General features: G+C 42.7%; 1 protein-coding gene across 2 annotated transcripts in view; it reads right to left on the bottom strand.

Moving 5' to 3' along the window:
- apc (APC regulator of WNT signaling pathway) overlaps positions 1-22141 on the bottom strand; it is a 45232-nt gene that overhangs the window by 19455 nt on the left and 3636 nt on the right. Inside the window, exons 1-6 of one of the 2 annotated variants that reach the window (XM_036139847.1) lie at positions 20429-20520; positions 11137-11292; positions 10381-10468; positions 10090-10306; positions 9323-9431; positions 9120-9233 (exon numbers count right to left, since the gene is read on the bottom strand). In XM_036139847.1, the coding sequence (XP_035995740.1) occupies positions 9120-9233; positions 9323-9431; positions 10090-10306; positions 10381-10468; positions 11137-11271 (663 nt within the window). In that variant the 5' untranslated portion in view covers positions 11272-11292; positions 20429-20520. Of the gene's footprint in view, positions 1-9119; positions 9234-9322; positions 9432-10089; positions 10307-10380; positions 10469-11136; positions 11293-20428; positions 20521-22141 lie in introns of those variants that run through there. The other variant, XM_036139848.1, reaches the window with a different exon arrangement.

Raw genomic sequence — 22141 nt, 5'->3', positions numbered from 1 at the left:
TTTTAAACCCCATTTTAAAGTATACCTCAAGAAATTTTAAAATTAAAAACTGTAAACCTAAAAGGTAGTAAAAGTAAAAGCCGGTAGAAATAATGAATTATATTTAATCCTTAAGGCAAATAAAACAGGGTTCGCAATACCGAACGGTGACTAAGGTTTAAACATTAAACTAAAATTCAAAATTTAATTAGAATACGTTTTCAGCTGAAATACGGACTTTCCCACAAGGGGGGAGGAGTGGCAGAGTGATTTTCACCTGGAGAACAGGTGACCGGCTGAGCAGTTTGCAGCTGGTCCATTAAAGTCCTCTTGTCTTGGGTTTGTGCAAGAGGCTGTCCACTTCTGTTGTGGATGAAAGCGGCAGGGATGCTTAAGTCCTTGACTGTTGCGAAGACGTTTGCAGCTTTGATAAGTGGGGACCCCGACCATTATACCAAAAAGCCGACCATCAGATGTGAGGCCTTTCATTTAGTTGGTCGATCGTGCTAAGGACGAGTAAAAAATAATAAAAAACACAAAAAAAAGGATAAAATAAATAAAAACAAACAAAAAAAAAAGTCTGGAAGCAGAAGAGTCAGTGTAATGGGTCAAAGGCAGAGTTTTTCAGGGTCCAGCCTTGCCCCAGGGTGAGACGTTCGATTTCATGCTGAAAAAGTAGGGGCCCAGAAGCATGACATGCATAAATGATTTGAAATGATTTGATTGAACATGCAGATTTCTCACATAGGGATTATTATTATTACTATTATTTTATTTTATTGCAGTACTGCTACTAAATAATAAAAATAAAATTAAGAGAAAAAAGAAAAGCGATAAAAACAAGGAAACGGAAACGAAACTAAAAAGGCGTTGCACCGGGGAAGCGTTTACGTGGGGACCGATTAGGCACTTCCGTTGTGGATAAAATTGGTCTAAACTGCTGATAACGACGTATAACTTTCAAAAATGGGTAAGCGTCCAAGTGTCTGCGAGACACAGAGTTGTATCCTTGCGGGACTGAAGCGTAAAACCGCGTGGGGATGAAGCATCGGGGGGTCGTAACCAGCGCACGCTCTCCACCTTTTAAACTAAGCGGGAACTTAACAAGTTGAAAACATCTTTCGGCGTTGACGTTGTTACTGTTTCACCGTGCCGTGACTACGGTGAAGCACCCTCGGTGGACCCAGTTCGTTTTACCCAGTCAGGCGACTCCCACTTACTTTTTACCTTGAATGTAGGACGCATAAAACAGACAAGTATGCTTTTAGTTATATTTTATCTAAGTAAAGACAGAGAAATAGTTACAGTCACACCAGCGCTGATGGGCCCCTGATCGGCAGGAGGCCTCGAGTGCTCATCACGCAAACATTATAAAGGGATCGCCCTTGTATGGGACACACCCATACAAGGGCGGTACACATCCAAACTGTGACATGGGAAGCTGCATCACCTCCAGGGTGGTATCTGATAGATATGTGCCAATCTTTTGGGTCAGTGCCATCTAAGTGTGCCATGCAGTTCTGGGATAAACAGCTCGTTCCACTTGACCTTGTTGATATCCTAACAACGTTTAAAAATTATGAAAAACATAGAACTATTTAAGATGGTGAAAAAGCAGGCCTGCACGTGTTTGTCTGTCTGAATGTCATCGTTTGTATGTAACCGTACGTATGTATGTATCTATGTAACTAAACGTTCGTCTGTGTGAATTAATTCGGGGTAAAAGTAATGTTCATGGTTTCAGAATGTTCATTTGTTTTGGGAGAACTGCAGCTCCGTAATTCAAATGACATTTTAAGCATGGACTATGTTAACAATAGAGGTACAGTAAAAGAGAGATTTAAATAACAAAGTTTGTTTTTTCAATTCAATTCAATTCAATTCAATTTTATTTATATAGCGCCAAATCATGAAACATGTCATCTCAAGGCACTTTACAAAGTCAAGTTCAATCATATTATACAGATTGGGTCAGATTATACAGATTGGTCAAAAATGTCCTATATAAGGAAACCAGTTGATTGCATCAAAGTCCCGACAAGCAGCATTCACTCCTGGGGAACCGTAGAGCCACAGGAAGAGTCATCTGCATTGTACATGGCTTTGCTGCAATCCCTCATACTGAGCAAGCATGAAGCGACAGTGGGAAGAAAAACCACCCATTAACGGGAAAAAAAACCTCCGGCAGAACCGGGCTCAGTATGAACGGTCATCTGCCTCGACCGACTGGGGTTACAGAAGACAGAACAGAGACACAACAAGAGAAACAAGAGACATTTTAACATTAAATATCAGGACCAAATTAAATTGATACACGGAGAGATTAACATGGCTTGAACGGAAATATTTCAGCTTTGTTAGAAATTGGAAATAAGCTTTACATAAGCTTGTTAAGTTTACTGTTTTACAAATTTAGGCTGAGATCCTATCACTTGTTTTTTAGCCCTAAAGTAATTTAAAATTACTGAGATCTCATTACTTGTAATAATAATGATTCATCACAAACCAGTCCAGTTGAAAGAAGTTTAGAAATACATGATTTTTGATTTAAATAGATGAGGGAAAACTGTGCTTTGAACAAACTGTATGGAACTAAATATGGTTGCTTTTCTAAGGGTTTTCTATTCATTTATTTTATTTCTTTTTACTTGGGATTTGAATGCAACTAATGAGAAAATTTGAAAAGCGTCAAAATATCAGAAGGCCACGTTACACGTGTCAACAGTTACAAAATCATCTGATGTTATTAGTTATGCTGAACTGAGGTGAACCTCAGAGGGACAGTATAACCTGAGAAGGACAATAGATATGATAAACAAATCTGACCATGATTTAAACATCTGAATGTTTATGGCGAGGCTGGGTCTGTGTGTTCTGGCCTGGGAGCACGAAAACTATGTCAGAGGGGAAAAAATAAAATAAAGCCAGCTTCTGAAGGGTTAAATTCTAATTCTAATCTTGGTTTGTTTTGGGTAGCCTTCTCAATGTGCTTACGGGGAAAACTCTTATCATTTACAGAGAAACACTAGAAGTTCAAAAAACTAAAAGGGAAAAAATCATTGTTTTAAAGTTTCACACTAGACCAATTTAGATTGAAAAGGTATATATGAATAAAAGTATTACTAACAGCAAATACACATGGTCAAAGGACCAGAAGGATATCAAAAAGGTTTGTAATAAGTCAAAAACCTATGTCATATTGGAAAAGACATAATTGTGCTCCTTGGAAAACAATTTTGTTTTAAGTTTTTTTGGTTCATTTCTTTCATTTTTTTGTTTTCTTTCTTTTGGAGGTGTTTTGAACAGAGTTTCAAAGGAAAGGGGAAGAATAGAAACCTTCCCAGGATCAGAGAAAAAAAGGGAAAACATCACGTTAAAGGGACACTAAGGGGACCAGGGTTTTAACTGCATGCTATTAACACTCTTGTTTTTCTCTGAGTTATTGCTTTCAGATTAAAGGAGACGTCACCTTTTCTGCCAACAGAAGACTCTGAAAAGATAGTGATAGCAGTGCGGTAAGGAGTTATAATCAGATTTGGACACTAAATTATACTTAGTTTTAACCAAGTTATGCCAGATCTTCCAGCAGGAAAGGTGGTGTCTTAAAAATGTTTGTTGCTTTCTGCTATTAACAGCTCTATCTTTCTGCTTCTTTTTCTTTGCAAAGAAACCTGGTCAATATGATAGGATTGTGCTAACATAGAGATTTAGTCTCATTTTAGACGTTCTCAGATGCGAGAGAATGCAGAAACGGTGCCGCAGTGCCATGGGGGCTGATCCTTGGGACAAGGACTAAAGGTGATGTCATTGACTTCAGCCTGATCCAGTTTTGAGTTTTATTTTGTCAGAGACATAGTTTGATTTATTTTTTTTTATCCTTTTGTTTCTTTTATGTTTGTCATGTTAGAGGGAACACTGTAGTTAAAATGTTTGTGACTGTTTTGCTGTAATTTCTTTTCAACCTATGGAGCGTTTTCTTTGGCAAAAAATGCTGGCAGAATTCATTCTGTTTGCAGGCGTGAGGACTGGAGGATGGACTCTTGATGAGAAGGAGAATGTTTGGCTGCTGATATCAGACATTGGACTGAAAATGGACAATGAAGGACTATGACTGAGGCATCGGACAACCTTCGACAACAAACACAGATGAGTTCTGCAGACACGACTTCATGCATTTCACTTCAGATTTTGTTGTACACAATTAAAACAAAACACACATTACGAAACACATTAAGATTATGTAAAGGTGAAAACTTTTAAAGAAGCACCTTGATGGAATCATGGAGCAACTTAATAAATTAAGTGGGTATTATATCAACAGTTAAATAAATAAATGAATTAATTAGTTTTCACTATATAAGTAGAGTAATCTAAACTTTTAAATAGCATTTCATTTAATGAACATCTTAGAGTAAGCTGATTTCTGCTACTCTGGCAGGCATCAATAAAACGCAAAGAAAAGGTTACTGGCTAAAATGGGAAATTTTGCAATAAAATTAGCATAATGACACATCCTACTAACTAACATGGGTAAATTTAGGATTAAAGCATCAGGGTACAATGGTTACAATATTTATGGAGATTTAATATCTTTCAACTAGAACACAAATAACTCAAAAGTCTTTTTAACCAGTTAACCCGTTAACCTGAGGGCTTTTAGATCGGGATAATTTAATGGTTATCGTCTTACATGCAGAAAATAAGTAAGATTATTTTAATTAGATTAGATTATGGGGACATTTTGGATCTGGTCAGGATGGTTGGGGGGCTGTGATGATAAAAGGGTAACAGCTTGAAGGTGATATCAATGAATGAAGGTTTTTTCTGAGGAACATTAAAGCAGCAAAGACACCCCACATTGGAACTCCTGTTTTGAACGGGACATAAGGTGAGATCCTTACAATGAGAGACGTTCCACACAGGGGGGTGTGGAGACCCCTGGGGCATGGCACCCAGGGACGAGCTGCTGTGGACTTGACACAGCTGGTGGAACCAGAGGGACGACAAGGTGGTCCCACAGGTTACCTGACACCTAACACTGACTGTAAAGGGTTCTGGGTTTTCAGGGTTGCTGAAAACAGAAAGCTTCAGAGAACCTTAACCTTTCCTGACCAGGCACTCAGAACATAGACCAGTTTACCAAGGCCTAGACAAATAGGAACGCAGAGACGCGTTCACCCAAGAACTTCTTAATCAAAGTCCTTAATCCTCAGTTTAAGAAGATAAATAAATAAATAAATAATCACAATGTACACAATGTAAGGTTTACTGTATTTTAGGATTAATTTGGGAACTAATTCTGATTTGCTTAAGTAGCTTTGGTTGTTCAACAATGTTAGAACATTTTCAAAAAACTCCTGTTCTCTCCTGCTCTCTGCTTTGTTTTGTGTTGTAGAACCTTGGCATCCTTGAACAGTAACAGCATGGTATAAATATTTTGTTTTCTGTGCAGAACAGCACCTCACTTTCTTCTTAAAAAAAGTAGAGAGAGAGGGAAAAGCTTTCACATGGAAAGGCTTTCTTTTTCTCAGTTGGGTTTTCAAAATAATTGGGAAATGACATGAAACGAATATGTTGATGAAATTATGTTGCAGAGAACTTCAACTGTCAGACAACAACAGTTAAGACACACATTAAAAGCATTCTGTTAAGAATTATTATGAATTTACTGCATATACATTTGAACTTAAAGATTACTATTTTAATTAATAATTAAATTGCAGAATTCTGAAAGCTAAATAATTGTGCACAGAAATATCTTGAATGTGAAAGTGCTTGGAGGATGTTTGAATAAATGACACATGAAAGGGGTTTTGATAAGAACACTAATTACACCTTGTTTCTGTTCTCCAGTGGAAACAAGGACTCGTGTCTGCAGACCATCTTCACAAAGTGTTTTATTAGAGAGAAATGCAAAATAAAATGCTCAGTGCCCATCCAGAACTGAACGCTTATTACCATCCAGCTCAATCGTCCAGCCTGCGAGGAGGAACCAAGAAGAGGACTGGGAATGAAGAAGCCAGAGAACTCTGATTCCTTATTCTTCAACGGGAGGAGTTGCCTGAAGAGACCCTAAGCGCGATTAGATTATTTTCTGCCTTGTGCCTGAATGGCCTGAAGGCTTTCTTAACTTTGCGTTCTTGACGTTTAGAACTCTTCTCATATTCTGTTGCTGTTTGTTTAACTGCTCTGTTCCACTGACTCACATGTTTGATTTTTTTGTGTTATGAGATCTACACTTTAATATTACATCATGTTGATCAATATGGTTTTATGGTAAAAATGGAAACTGTTTGCTTCAGACACACAAGGATCTATGGTTTATGCACCCTTTTGATTTGATATAGGAAGAACCAGGATCGGATTGGCTCTAAAGATCCTTTAATATTAGCTGGTAATGTTAACACTTAGATTCAATACAGGGTTTTCAGGCTCAGATTGGCAGAGAGCAGATCTCCCTGGGAGGGGGGCCTTGCCAGTTTTTACTGCCCCCTAGGGGTAGCTTTTTCTGGGGTTCCCCTGCCCGCACTGAACCTCTCCTGCCTTTGCTCCTGGTGTTGTAAGTTTGGAGTGGTGGATTATTGTCCATCGTAGGGGTGAGTGGAGAAAGGAGTAGGAGGGTATTCAGGGTGGGTCAGAGTAGACGAATTCGACCTTGGTTACTGAACAGGTTTAGCTTACCATAGTCTAATGTAATTTTAAAATAATGTGCGCATAGGTACCTAAAACAGGCCTTACCTAATTAGATGAATCCTAAATTGTGGACAAAAGCTAAATCTTTGATCTTGTGTGTTAAAGCTCTATGAAGCATTCATGTTGATCTGTATTAAAAGTTCCAGCACTACCCGGTTCCAACACGAGAACCCTTTGGGTCCCACTTTACGAGTTTACAGAAATGGTTCCTCTGTGCTTTGTTCACATTTTCAAGTGATGGATCATCTTGTTTTGACTTGATGCTGACGACGCCATCATCAAAAAAAAAAAAAAAAAAAAAAAAAAGAGAGGAATGTTATAAGAATTATTATTCTGAAGTCACTATGGCCTCACACCACTCGGACAGAGGAGGCCTGGAGACCTGATGTCTGTGTATAAGATCCACTGTTTTCTGATTGCAAGGCCAAATGCTGCAGCTGCTGAGGGATACTGATTGTTTACGATAGACTGTCTTTGTTTTGTCTCATGGGAAGGCCACGGTGCAGTATTAGGGGAAGCCGGAAAGTGAGACAGGCAGAGACAGGGCAGACAGAGACTGCAGCGGAACCGTGGGGTGTGATTACTTTCCAACTATGTGAATCTGCTCTGTTTCTCAATAAAAGTGCAGGAACGTTATACCACCGTCTCGTCATTTAGTAAAGATGGGAACTCAGTTACTATTGTTTAATATTCCACCCAAAACTCCCACAACACATGGCTAGAAACGCTCCGTCGCATGGCTAGAAACGCTCCGTCACATGGATAGAAGCGCTCCGTCGCATGGCTAGAAAGGCTCCGTCGCATTGATAGAAGCGCTCCGTCGCATGGCTAGAAGCGCGTCCGTCGCATGGATAGAAGCGCGTCTTCCGCATGGCTAGAAACGCTCCGTCGCATGGCTAGAAACGCATCAGTCGCATGGCTAGAAACGCTCCGTCGCATGGCTAGAAACGCTCCGTCGCATGACTAGAAGCGCGTCCGTCGCATGGCTAGAAACGCTCCGTCACATGGATAGAAGCGCTCCGTCGCATGGCTAGAAACGCTCCGTCACATGGATAGAAGCGCTCCGTCGCATGGCTAGAAAGGCTCCGTCGCATTGATAGAAGCGCGTCCGTCGCATGGCTAGAAGCGCGTCTTCCGCATGGCTAGAAACGCTCCGTCGCATGGCTAGAAACGCATCAGTCGCATGGCTAGAAACGCTCCGTCGCATGGCTAGAAACGCTCCGTCGCATGGGTAGAAACGCTCCGTCGCATGACTAGAAGCGCGTCCGTCGCATGGCTAGAAACGCTCCGTCACATGGATAGAAACGCTCCGTCGCATGGCTAGAAACGCTCCGTCGCATGGCTAGAAACGCGTCCGTCGCATGGCTAGAAGCGCGTCTGTCGCATGGCTAGAAGCGCGTCTTCCGCATGGCTAGAAACGCTCCGTCGCATGGCTAGAAACGCATCAGTCGCATGGCTAGAAACGCTCCGTCGCATGGCTAGAAACGCTCCGTCGCATGACTAGAAGCGCGTCTGTCGCATGGCTAGAAACGCTCCGTCGCATGGCTAGAAACGCTCCGTCGCATGGCTAGAAACGCTCCGTCGCATGACTAGAAGCGCGTCCGTCGCATGGCTAGAAACGCTCCGTCACATGGATAGAAGCGCTCTGTCGCATGGCTAGAAAGGCTCCGTCGCATTGATAGAAGCGCTCCGTCGCATGGCTAGAAGCGCGTCCGTCGCATGGATAGAAGCGCGTCTTCCGCATGGCTAGAAACGCTCCGTCGCATGGCTAGAAACGCATCAGTCGCATGGCTAGAAACGCTCCGTCGCATGGCTAGAAACGCTCCGTCGCATGACTAGAAGCGCGTCCGTCGCATGGCTAGAAACGCTCCGTCACATGGATAGAAGCGCTCCGTCGCATGGCTAGAAAGGCTCCGTCGCATTGATAGAAGCGCTCCGTCGCATGGCTAGAAACGCATCAGTCGCATGGCTAGAAGCGCGTCTGTCGCATGGCTAGAAGCGCGTCCGTCGCATGGCTAGAAGCGCGTCCGTCGCATGGCTAGAAGCGCGTCCGTCGCATGACTAGAAGCGCGTCCGTCGCATGGCTAGAAGCGCGTCCGTCGCATGACTAGAAGCGATCTGTTGCATGGCTAGAAGCGCTCCGTCGCATGGCTAGAAGCGCTCCGTCGCATGGCTAGAAACGCGTCCGTCGCATGACTAGAAGCGCGTCCGTCGCATGGCTAGAAGCGCGTCCATCGCATGGCTGGAAACGCTCCGTCGCATGGCTTTGCTCCTGAACGGGCCTCTACGTAGGGATAACTCCAGACTCTGTATACGCCGCTCGCCTCACTGCCATTCGGTGTGTAAGCACAGGCTGCACAGGTCTCACACACGTAACATGCACCCCGATCACGTAAGCGTGAGCCTCACTTTGACACGCAGGTGAGGTCCAGATGTGCTCTGCCTACCTGTGCTCTCCTCTCCATCTCCTGACAGGAACCCAGCTGCTCCTCCATCGCCGATCGGATCTGCCGAGCCTCAAACTCCAGCTGACGGCGACTCATGTCCGTCTGCAGAGTGAACTGACACAAACAGCCACTCATCACCAATTACAACTCCCAGCATGCACTTCTGTGCCTGCAAACAGGGAAAGGCCTAAAGTTCTCCTTACGTTCTCGGTGAGAGGCAGACTGTCTATCCTCTTGGTGAGATTCTGCAACTGAGCGTAGTACCAGTCCTTCTCCTTCTCCTCCTTCTCCAACTCAGCCAATAGGAGAGACCTGCGCAAAGGCAGCAGCCAATCAGAGGAGAGTCCAAGACTGTAGTCAGGTGGGCGGTTCTGATCTAAGCTTCAAAATCCAGAGTAACTAAGAAATCCTCTGAGTACTGCTGTGTGCTGCACTGAAGAGGTTCGCTGATTTAGAACATGCCGTTAGAGCAAAGGTGTCAAACTCGAGGCCTGCGGGCCCTAAAGGCAATTTATCCGGCTCTCAAGAGCCAAAAAAGGCACATCATGTCATAAAGTAGAGGCATAAATCCTTTTAAATTGTATAATGCGGCTAAAAAGAGAAAAAGTGATGCAGAATGATGAGTTTAAAGTGTAACTCACTCCAATATCAACTTTATTTACAGATAAACTGGGCGTAAGGTGCTACTTTAATGTTACTTTGCATTTTTTATGTTTCAATGTGAACTGGAATGATATTATGAAAGGAGCAACTGGCCCTTTAATGACTTCATGACGCCACAGTGGCCCCATTATAGAAATGAGTCTGACTCCCCTGCTTTAGAGCAGCGTTACTGATCAAGAAACATTTTAAACTCAGGGTTTTTGTGGACATTTCACAGCTTTGTCAGATATTTCTCAGTTTTTATTAAACTGTCCATTTTGCACTGTGGTAACCGTTCTAAGTGCGACGGGGCGGGTGGAGTCAGTACCTCTCCTTCTCCAGCTCCTCCAGGCAGCGGTCGTGGCCGTCTCTGCCCGCAGACAGAGGTCCTCTCCTGGGAAAGGCAGCCGAGGACGGTCCAGGAGCCGCGGCGCCTCCGGACGCTCCTGGAGTTCCACAGGAAGAGGAGGCAGAGCTGGAGGACGACGAGGGGGGCAGAGGAGGCCTGGTGCGGGCCTTGAAGCCGGCTGGATCCAGGCTCATTTCTGCAGGAGAACGCAGTGAAGATGGTGTCTGAATAAGAACATGTTCTACGTTTGTTAGCGCTCCTTCATCTCACCCTTCAGTCGCTCTATGAGCTCCAGCTGAGAGCCAGACGCCTCCCCGGACTCTTCTTCTATGGTGCCCTGCAGCTGCTTCAGCACTTCCTGTTGGAGACAAAGAGCAGCGTTCCATGGATGGGTGGGATTTCCACAGAGAAGAACGTCACTTTCAGGAGCTCAACCAGAACTCAGCTAGAACCTGGACTCACCACGATCAGCCTGCAGCGTTTATACAGCGACATGACACACGCTAACAGCTCTCACACACGCCAACAGCTCTCACACACGCTAACAGCTCTCACACACGCTAACAGCTCTCACACACGCTAACAGCTCTCACACCAGCAGCATGCAAGACAGGGGAAAGGGCAAAGGGAAGGCAGTGTGCCTGCAGACGGGAAGGACGGCCCAGCAACGAGCCGGAGACCCGGACAGAACCACCCACTGAGGAACAGGCTGAGAACGCAGAACCGGACGGACAAACATCACAAGTTCCCCAGCAGGACAACACCAGGAAGCGTCCTAACAGGAAGAGGAAGTCAGCAACGAGCAGAGGTCAACACACACCACAACACGCAGACTGCTCACTCTGACGGATTTCCTCAGACCAACCAAAGATCCACACACAGCCAGACCTCTCACTCTGAACAAAGAGCCCTTTCTGACAACACAGCGCGTGATTGGGTGGAACGAGCTCAGGTCTATTCTGGGCTGCAGACAGAGGCAGCTCCCCCGCCTGCTTCCTGGCCTGCAGCTCTTCCTCATGTTCTCACCTTCATGTTGGAGGCCTCGGTCTCCAGCTTGGTCAGGTGGTTGGAGTTGTCCTGCAGCTCCTGTCTCAGGTTGGAGTTCTCCATCTTCAACACCTCCACCTGCCTCAGCAGCTGGTCGTACGATGCTGCCGCCATGCTGGCCGCCTGACGTCAGACCTGCGCGACACAAACCACCAACAGACTGAGACTCAGCGGCTGGACGCTCTCCTGCAGCTCCGCCTCGTCTCCACAGTCGGTCAGGCAGGGCTGAAACGCTCTGAAAGATGCAGTGATTTATTGTCCATTAGCCAATCAGCATTGGGTCTGCCTGGTCTGAACAGCCAATGGCAGCCAGCGCTGTCCTCTCACACAAAGACATCAGACTTTAAAATCCTTCTGTTAGTCTATAAATCCCTGAATTAGCACCTAAATCCATCACAGACTTGTTATCAGGGCATCAACCATCCAGACCACTCAGGTCTTCTGGCTCCAGCCTGCTCTGCAGAACCAGAACCAGAACCAGACATGGAGAAGCAGCATTTAGTTCCTATGCTCCACTGATCTGGAACAAACTCCCAGAAAACTGGAAATCAGTAGAAACTCTGAGTTCCTTTAAATCAGGGATAAAAACCTGTTATTTAGGAGTTTATTTAAATGTTAATGTTTTAGTTTGTAGTCCAACTCGTCTGATACCTGACCTGCTGCTAGATGTTTTCTCATGTTGTGTTCATGTTCAGCATTTGCATTATCTCGTCACTGAAATGTGCTACAGGTAAACCTGCCTTGCCTAGAGGACAGGATCGGTCTAACTATATATTATATAGCATATTTATTTCCTGCTTTATTATCTAGGCGGGATTGGCTTTGTGCATCATGATTCATCAGCAATGTGGAAACGGAGTGGATCTCCTCTCTGGTTTCAGGACGAGGCAGCACCTGTGTGCCTGTGAGACAGCGCTGAGGGATTAGGGAGGGCTCACCTCAGCACTGGTGCTTTCACGTAAATTCACCAATAACACGTAAAAAGTCGCTATGTTAGTTGCTTTTTCAAATTAAACAGAAGAAAGTTGGATGAGGGTCTGCAAAGTGCAACAGGGCACTACAGAGGCACAAGACGGCGCTGGTTTTATATCGCACAGCGGCACAGCTACTGTCGCCAGTCTCTACAAATTACGTCACAAAAACGTTTGAACCAAAAGCAATATTCAATACAAGACGTTTAACCCTAAGAGGGCGCCACGCTGACGGTTCTAGACACAAAAGCAGGATTTCAACAAATATGCAGTAATTTGTCAAAAATAATGATTATACTACCGTATTTTCAGACTATAAGGGACACCGTGAATTTACGTATATATGTGTGTCTTTGTCCACATATAAGACGCACAGGATTCTAAGAATATTACATATTCTTCCCAAGAGTGTAATATCACTCCACCCCCCTGTAGGGTGACCAGATGCCCCAGATTTCCAGGGACAGACCCCGTTTTGGATGACCTGTCCCCGGAAATGTCCCTGATTTCAGTGAATCATGATGGAGTAAAAAAGTTCAGCGCAACAAGAGGTTAAATTATCAGTAATATATGGGTAAGGTATTAAATTATCAGTAATATATGGGTAAGGTATTAAATTACCAGTGATATATGGGTAAGGTATTAAATTACCAATAATATATGGGTAAGGTGTTAAATTACCAGTGATATATGGGTAAGGTATTAAATTATCAGTAATATATGGGTAAGGTATTAAATTACTAGTAATATATGGGTAAGGTATTAAATTATCAGTAATATATGGGTAAGGTATTAAATTATCAGTAATATATGGGTAAGGTATTAAATTATCAGTAATATATGGGTAAGGTATTAAATTATCAGTGATATATGGGTAAGTTATTAAATTACCAGTGATATTTGGGTAAGTTATTAAATTACTAGTAATATATGGGTACGGTATTAAATTGCCAGTAATATATGGGTAAGGTATTAAATTACCAGTGATATATGGGTAAGGTATTAAATTACGAGTGATATATGGGTAAGGTATTAAATTACCAGTGATATATGGGTAAGGTATTAAATTACCAGTGATATTTGAGTAAGGTATTAAATTACCAGTGATATATGGGTAAGGTATTAAACTACCAGTGATATTTGGGTAAGGTATTAAATTACCAGTGATATATGGGTAAGGTATTAAACTACCAGTGATATATGGGTAAGGTATTAAATTACTAGTAATATATGGTTACGGTATTAAATTACCAGTATATGGGTAAGGTATTAAATTAACAGTGATATTTGGGTAAGTTATTAAATTATCAGTAATATATGGGTAAGTTATTAAATTACCAGTGATATTTGGGTAAGTTATTAAATTATCAGTAATATATGGGTACAGTATTAAACTACCAGTAATATATGGGTAAGGTATTAAATTACCAGTAATATTTGGGTAAGTTATTAAATTATCAGTATTATATGGGTAAGGTATTAAATTACCAGTGATATTTGGGTAAGTTATTAAATTATCAGTAATATATGGGTATGTTATTAAATTACCAGTAATACATGGGTAAGTTATTGAATTATCAGCGATATTTGGGTAAGTTATTAAATTACTAGCAATATATGGGTACGGTATTAAATTACCAGTAATATATGGGTAAGGTATTAAATTACCAGTAATATTTGGGTAAGTTATTAAATTATCAGTAATATATGGGTAAGGTCTTAAATTACTAGTAATATTTGGGTAAGTTATTAAATTACTAGTAATATATGGGTAAGGTATTAAATTACCAGTAATATATGGGTAAGGTATTAAATTACCAGTGATATTTGGGTAAGGTATTAAATTATCAGTAATATATGGGTAAGTTATTAAATTACCAGTGATATTTGGGTAAGTTATTAAATGATCAGTAATATATGGGTAAGGTATTAAATTACTAGTAATATATGGGTAAGTTATTAAATTATCAGTGATATTTGGGTAAGTTATTAAATTACTAGTAATATATGGGTACGGTATTAAATTACCAGTAATATATAGGTAAGTTATTAAATTATCAGTAATATTTGGGTAAGTTATTAAATTATCAGTAATAAATAAGGTATTAAATTATCAGTGATATTTGGGTAAGTTATTAAATTACTAGTAATATATGGGTAAGGTATTAAATTACCAGTAGTATTTGGGTAAGTTATTGAATTATCAGTAATATATGGGTAAGGTATTAAATTACCAGTAATTTTTGGGTAAGGTATTAAATTACCAGTAATATATGGGTAAGTTATTAAATTACTAGTAATATATGGGTAAGGTATTACAGTTTTTCTCAAATGCTAAAACACATTTCACAAACGTTTCGTCCATGTTCTCCAATGTCTAAACACAACACCCTTTTCTAAAGCTACATAAACACAACCACACATTCTCCCTTCAAAACTAAAACTTTCACACCCAAAGAGCATCTCGAAGCTTTCAAAAATGTAAACACTATACACATCATTACACACTACAGCAAAACAATTGAAAACACAATGCTCTATTTGTGAGAAGGTTCTTTGTTTCTTTACTGGCAATGCATATTTTTAGTAACTTTACAATTCTGGATCTTCTTAGAGTTCTGCAGAGGATTGGGCATTTAGATTTGTGAGTTTCAAATGAAGGGTATAAATCTATAGTAAATTCTGTACACTACTGTAACACAACTCACTGCAAAAGCAGAATCTATTGCACACAACAGTACTCTTGAAAACATGATCAGGGTGTGAAGTTTTTTTTAATTCATTTTACAGTATTTACACCACAATCACTGTGCGGCATCATGTCGCTGAGCTGCATCAGGCCACATCACCTCATCCACATCACAGGCTATATTGTCTCTTGCCAGGCACCATGGGAAAAACGCCCTGGAATGGCGGATCCATCCTTGGAAGTTCTCCACTGGGATGTCAACACACGCCAGCTCCATTGCCCTTAGGAGGTTTTCTCTAGTGTATGGTTGTCTGTCATAAACCTTCCATCTCCACGATGAGAAGAACTCCTCTATAGGGTTCAGGAAAGGGGAGTAGGGTGGCAGACAGACGTTTAAAAAGTGGTTACTGTTGGTGGTGAACCACTCACTGATTTGGTTTGTTGTGTGCAAGCGTACATTGTCCCAAATGATCACATAAATGGGATGTTCGGGCCCAGGATGGTGTTGTTGGCGGTCCAGGAGGATATCTTTTAGCTCCTCTAGGAAGGTTAGGAGAAGTAGGGTGTTGTAAGACCCAAGGACAGCCTGCCGGTGGACAAGCCCCTCCAAACCCATAGCCGCACAAAGAGTAATATTACCCCCACCCCCCTACCCCCCGTTGGCCAGGAACCTCAGTGATGGCTCTTTGGCCAATGATGTTACGGCCTCTTTGCCTTCGTTTGTGCAGGTTGAAGCAAGCCTCATCCAGGAAGAGGTACTCATGAGGTCTGGCCATCGCGTCCAACTGTAATATCCTCTGTGAAAATGTGAAAGTGCACAGGTGTTCAGAACAACAGTCAATCGGGTAGCATATTACTGTATTGTCCAGAAGTAATGTAGGCCACTGAGCAACACAGTATGTTTACTAACTGTACTGTGAACATGGATGTATACTTACTTGGACATACTCGTAACATAGGTCTTTGTGTCGTGCAGAGTTTCGCTCAAAGGGAACCCTATAGACTTGTTTCATCCGCATCTTTTGGCGCCGGAGAACTCGGTCTATTGTGGCCAAGCAGACATCATCAATGCCCTCAAAGTTCACATTATCGTCAATGACTTTGTCTCTGATCTCCCGGAGTCTGATGAGGTTGTTCTCATGAACCATATCCACAATGGGGGTTTCTTGTGCCGCTGTAAATATGGCAACCCGCCCACCTCTATGTGGCATTCTTTCAACTCTAAAGAAAGAAACGTGTCGTCAATTGACATGTTTTACAATACAGTAACAACTGATTTGAAACTACTGTAATAGACTACTTTCACAGGCTTGTAAGCAATAGAGTACAATACCTGTTGTGTTGTCTGAATACCCTGATAATGGTGGCCACGGTGAACCTACTCAGGTTTGGACGGACTCTTAGTCCTGCTTCAGCCATTGTCATGCCATGGACAATGACATGGTCAATGACTGTTGCTCGCATCTCGTCCGTAATGATGGTACGAGGTTGTCTTGCTCTCCCTCCTGGACCTTCTCTCCCTTGTTGGCCTGCTCCTCTTCCTCCCTGGCCTGCTCCTCTTCCACCATGGCCTGCTCCTCTTCCTCCCTGGCCTGCTCCTCTTCCACCATGGCCTGCTCCTCTTCCTCCTTGGCCAGCTCTTCTCCCTCCTCGGACGTGATTACCTCTTCCCCTGACTCTGCCTTCATCCATTGTGTTTGTTTGGAATCTTCAGCAAACTGTGCACTCTGAACTTGCTTTTATACATGTGGTCACAGCATTAGCAACAGGTGTTTTCAATTTTGAGTCATTGTGTGTAATGAATGACGCCAGGTGTGTTCATTTTGTTCAAATATTGCTGACTGTGGCAAGCATTTTGCATCACATGAGCTTTCATTTGAGAATATGATCAGAGTTCTTTTGCAACTTGTGTTTTAGCAAGGAAAAATGTGTTAAGATTTATGTGAATGGAGGATTGTGTTTTGTGAATTGTCTCTTCATGTGAAATGTGTTTATGATATTGGAAAATGATGACTAGATTTAGTAAATGTGTTTAGACAACTGGTCATTTGGTTTAGAGGATTGGCTTTTGTGTTTTAGCATTTGAGAAAAACTGTAAATTATCAGTGATATTTGGGTAAGTTATTAAATTACTAGTAATATATGGGTACGGTATTAAATTACCAGTAATATATGGGTAAGTTATTAAATTATCAGTAATATTTGGGTAAGGTATTAAATTACTAGTGATATTTGGGTAAGTTATTAAATTAACAGTAATATATGGGTAAGTTATTAAATTATCAGTAATATATGGGTAAGGTATTAAATTACCAGTAATATATGGGTAAGGTATTAAATTACCAGTGATATTTGGGTAAGTTATTAAATTATCAGTAATATATGGGTAAGGTATTAAATTACTAGTAATATTTGGGTAAGTTATTAAATTATTAGTAATATATGGGTAAGGTATTAAATTATCAGTAATATATGGGTAAGTTATTAAATGATCAGTAATATATGGGTAAGGTACTAAATGACCAGTAATTTTTGGGTAAGTTATTAAATTATCAGTAATATATGGGTAAGTTTTTAAATTATCAGTAATATATGGGTAAGGTATTAAATTACCAGTAATATATGGGTAAGGTATTAAATTACTAGTGATATTTGGGTAAGTTATTAAATTAACAGTAATATATGGGTAAGTTATTAAATTATCAGTAATATATGGGTAAGGTATTAAATTACCAATTAATATATGGGTAAGGTATTAAATTACCAGTGATATATGGGTAAGGTATTAAATTACCAGTGATATTTGGGTAAGTTATTAAATTATCAGTAATATATGGGTAAGTTTTTAAATTATCAGTAATATATGGGTAAGGTATTAAATTACCAGTAATATATGGTCAAGGTATTAAATTACTAGTGATATTTGGGTAAGTTATTAAATTAACAGTAATATATGGGTAAGTTATTAAATTATCAGTAATATATGGGTAAGGTATTAAATTACCAATTAATATATGGGTAAGGTATTAAATTACCAGTAATATATGGGTAATGGGTAAGTTATTAAATTATCATTGATATTTGGGTAAGTTATTAAATTACTAGTAATATATGGGTACGGTATTAAATTACCAGTAATATATGGGTAAGGTATTAAATTACCGGTAATATATCCTATGTTTTGGTCTCCTAAAAGTCTGTGTCTTGACCATATCTGAATAGAAATGGCATATTTAAGTTTGTTAGCTTCTTAGCTTGTCACAACTACATCATTAATGCCGCTTTATTTTCGCCGACTCTTATTTTGGGAAACTTCCGGAAGTGAACTTTGACACAGGATGTTTTCCAGCTTATTCCCTGCTTAGCAGAAATCAGAACTTCAATCTAATTTATCTGTCGCGTAGCGTTATGCTTCTGGTGTACATTTATTGACTGATTAAAATGAAAAGCTAACCTAAGCGTAGGACGCGTTTCCTCCATAACATCGCTCTCTCCTGAGAGGGAGAGCTCACCGTCTCTATCAGGAGGACAGAGTAGCTGGACTACACTGCCTTGTTTCTAACAAAAGGCCAAAATAAATGTAAGTCTCACATTGAATTAACTTACTAGGTTTATTGTTGCTAAATGAATGCACTTCTTATTTAGAGATTACAGTCAGGCAGTCTGGTAGACAGCTCAGGGGTCCTATCAGGTAGTGTCACAGTGTACCGTAATGCTCCTAATATCCATTGAGTGAAGCGACTTCGTTGCTAACCAAAGTCATATTAACACATTTTAACATTTATGATCGCATTGTACCACATAAAATCAGTCAGTAAGCACAATGGTAATCAGATATAAGGCGCTTCATCAATTTATGAGAAGATTTAAGGATTTTAGTATGACTTATAATGTGAGAAATATGGTATACTACTATAAGACAACCGTGTTAACAGTTTATTATGAAAAAAAGTGGATTTAGGGGGAGTTAGCCTTTAAATTGTGTATTACTGTCCCAGTCTGGCCTGCTGTAAACATCAGACCAGCTGTGGACACATCTGCTCGGGGGCCACGCCTCCCAGTGACGTCACTATATGGCAACTCCACTCAAACAAACTACATTGACCTGCTGTCTCTATTTGTAATGAATCAATTTTCTTTAGTTAATTTACGGTGATGGTTAATGTATTATTAATTAACAGCGGCTCTGGTCTGCTCCAGACTGGAGGAGGTCACAGGTATAAGCTGCACCGGTGCAGACGCGCTGATGGCGGGTAGATGCTCACCACCGTGTGACTGCGGCGGTCTGCAGGTGTAGAAGGCGGCCATGTTTCCACCGCCGAGGAGGAGAGGCGAGAATAAAAAATAAATAAATAAATGATGGCTGACCTCCTACAGCGTCTTTCAGCGCCTAGAATGAGCTGCATGGGACTAATTACTGTTTATTTGCAGTTACTGATGCATTATAATGCATTTCTACATTAAACGCATTGTTCATGTATTTTATAAACACATACTTTAGCTGAAGTAAAGATTTGATGGAGCAACTGCCTGTTACTGGAGTAAAATTAGATGAAATGAAGGAAGAAACAATCCGGCGCCTCCGTCTGGGTTTGGACCAGAACCGAATCCTCCTGCCGGCTGCAGACTGAAGGAACTGAAGTCTTTAGCAGAAATCAGAACGTCTGATGAGTTAAAACATCCACGACTTTCATTATAATGTAACAAAGCTGTGCATCGGTTCTGAGCAACGGGTCGGTTCTGAGCAGCGGGTCGATTCTGAGCAGCGGGTCGATTCTGAGCAGCGGATCGGTTCTGAGCGGCGGGTCGGTTCTGAGCGATGGATCGGGTCACACTCACAAAAAATGTGGTTTCAGGAAAACTTGGATGGAGACCTGCAGTGGTACCTAAGTTCTGATCTCTGCAGGACGGTTCCCAGAACCACCCGAGAGGTCCAGTCTGCATCTGGGTGGTTCTGGGTCCTACCTGGGCCGTTCTAGTGCAGCATATGAAGGTTCTGATCCGGACTGAACCCGACCCGCTGAGCTGATTAAGGTCTGAGGCTCACAAAAAGAAGTCGGACCTCCAGAACCGGGGCTGGTGTTGATGTGCAGAGGCAGCTCTGACATCACAGCAGCTCACCCCCCCCCCCCACCAGAACCACCCGACCCAGAATCAGCAGCTCACCCCCCCCACCAGAACCGCAGCAGCGCCGCCCGACCCAGAATCAGCAGCGCTCTGATCGATGCTGATGATGTCACAGCGCATTCTGGGTCGGATCTCAGATCAATCACATCTCTAGCGGACAGAACCAGCACCCCCCCCCCCCCCCACCACCACCAGTCGGCCATTTTCTCTCCCTCCATCATCTGATCCCCCGCTCTTCCATCCTCCCTCCCTCCCTCCATCCCTCCATCCCCCGTCCTCCTCCCTCCGTCTGTAACTGAGAACCTGAATGAATTAAACCCACAGAGAAAGGAACCGGCCGGAACAATAACCCCCCCCCCCCCCCCTCCCCCACCCACCCCACACCCCCCCCAGTAATCCCTCCATCCTGCATCCATCCTGCAGACCACAGGATGGATGCAGGATGGAGGAACGGTGGAGAAAGAAAGAGAAAATGGCAGCTCACCCCATCGCTGTCGCCTCCATCAGCCTCCGTCTCTGTATCTGACTGAGGCAGGTCAGCTGAGCGGCCAGCAGCCAATCAGAGGCAGGCTCAGGGAGGGAGGGGGGAGGGAGGGAGAGGGGAGGGAGCGCTGCCTCCCCCGTCCCAGCATGCTCTGCAGCAGCACTGCAGGCTGCCTGACCGGCTTACTGACGAGACGGTTCTGCAGAACCCGCTCTGACGGTGCGAGCAGACGTTAGCAGAACCTTTCAGGAACCAGCCGGTGCTGCCAGAGATCCAACAGAACACGTCAGCTTCCAGCAGCTCAGAGCTTCACATTCAGCTCAGAGAACAGAACCAGGACGGGTCCAGTCTGAAGAACCAGCAGCTTCAGAAAAAGCAGAACCTGCAGCCGGGCTGAAGGACCGGTACCAGACTGGGACCGCAGCTCAGCCTGCAGGTCTGTCCAGAACCCACCTGGATCCCTGCCAGGCTGGTACCGGACCTTCTGCACCAGAGACCCGTGATCTTTGGAGAACCAAATCGGACCTTCAGGCAGTGGTCCGGCTGAGTAGACTGGACCTTAAGGGCCCGGTCTTTATTTCCCTGCACTTCCTGTTTCACCTCAACCTGTTTAATTCTGTGATGTCTTAGTGCTGCCCTCTGCTGGTGGAACCTGGTTACTGCAGTCTTCCTGTGTTCAGATACAACAGCTCCTCATCAGGCCCGGTGCCACTCAGGCCCGGTACCACTCAGGCCCGGTACCACTCAGGCCCGGTACCACCCAGGCCCTTTACCTCATCATGACCTCACCACCACCTCATGACCTGCCGCTCATGGCCACGCACTGGACCCCGCCCCTCAGGGTCCCTTAGCCCCGCCCCTCAGGGTCCCTTAGCCCCGCCCCTCAGGGTCCCTTAGCCCCGCCCCTCAGGGTCCCTTAGCCCCGCCCACTAATCCGGGGCGTGTGCCTGAGCCCAGTGCTTCCAGTGTGGTAGTGCGCCTGCAGCCCTGAAGGGGGCGCCGCTGCTCAGCACCACTGGTTAGAGAAACAACCAGAACAGGAACCAGGTCCAAACGGAGGCCGGAGTGGGTCCATTTAATGAGGACAAGGATGGAAACTCCACTTTGTGCGGTTCTGTTCTGAATACAAATGGACCTATTACACATACAAATGGATTTATTTATTATCAGTGAGAATGCTGTACAGCATTATTAAGTTCCTTTAGGTCTTGATTATTATTCCGTACGTTTTTCGGCATCTAAGTACTCCAGCATACTTCAACCGATTTAAACAATTTTCGTATCAAAACGTTCAGCTCGTTCACGACATTACTGCTATGTCTTTTGGTAATTATAACTTTTATAATATTTAAAATATTCAACTTTTTGTGAGTTTTTTGCTCTCATTGAAAATGAATGGAGAATCCTTCAAATTCTTCAAATATTTCAGCTTTTTGACAGCTTACTGCTTCAGCTTGCTTTCAGCTAGAAACGCCATTCAACTTTTAAAATGTTCAAATAACCTTCAGCTATCTTCAGCTACTTCAACTTTTTCATATCTTCTACCATTTTAATATAGTACATCCTTAAAATAATTTTGCATTTTCATGAAATTCAGAAAAATGAATGCGTTGCTATGGTTGCTGGGGAGTTCATTTAGAGTGGCCACTCTGCCGTTCCTATAGATTTTCCTTCTCTGAACAACTTCTTCTCACTCGCTCAATTTTCACTCTA

Source organism: Fundulus heteroclitus, chromosome 8, assembly GCF_011125445.2.
Source record: "Fundulus heteroclitus isolate FHET01 chromosome 8, MU-UCD_Fhet_4.1, whole genome shotgun sequence".
NCBI lineage: Eukaryota > Metazoa > Chordata > Actinopteri > Cyprinodontiformes > Fundulidae > Fundulus > Fundulus heteroclitus.
The sequence above is the reverse complement of the archived record's forward strand: the minus strand, read 5'-3'. Positions and strand labels throughout refer to the sequence as shown.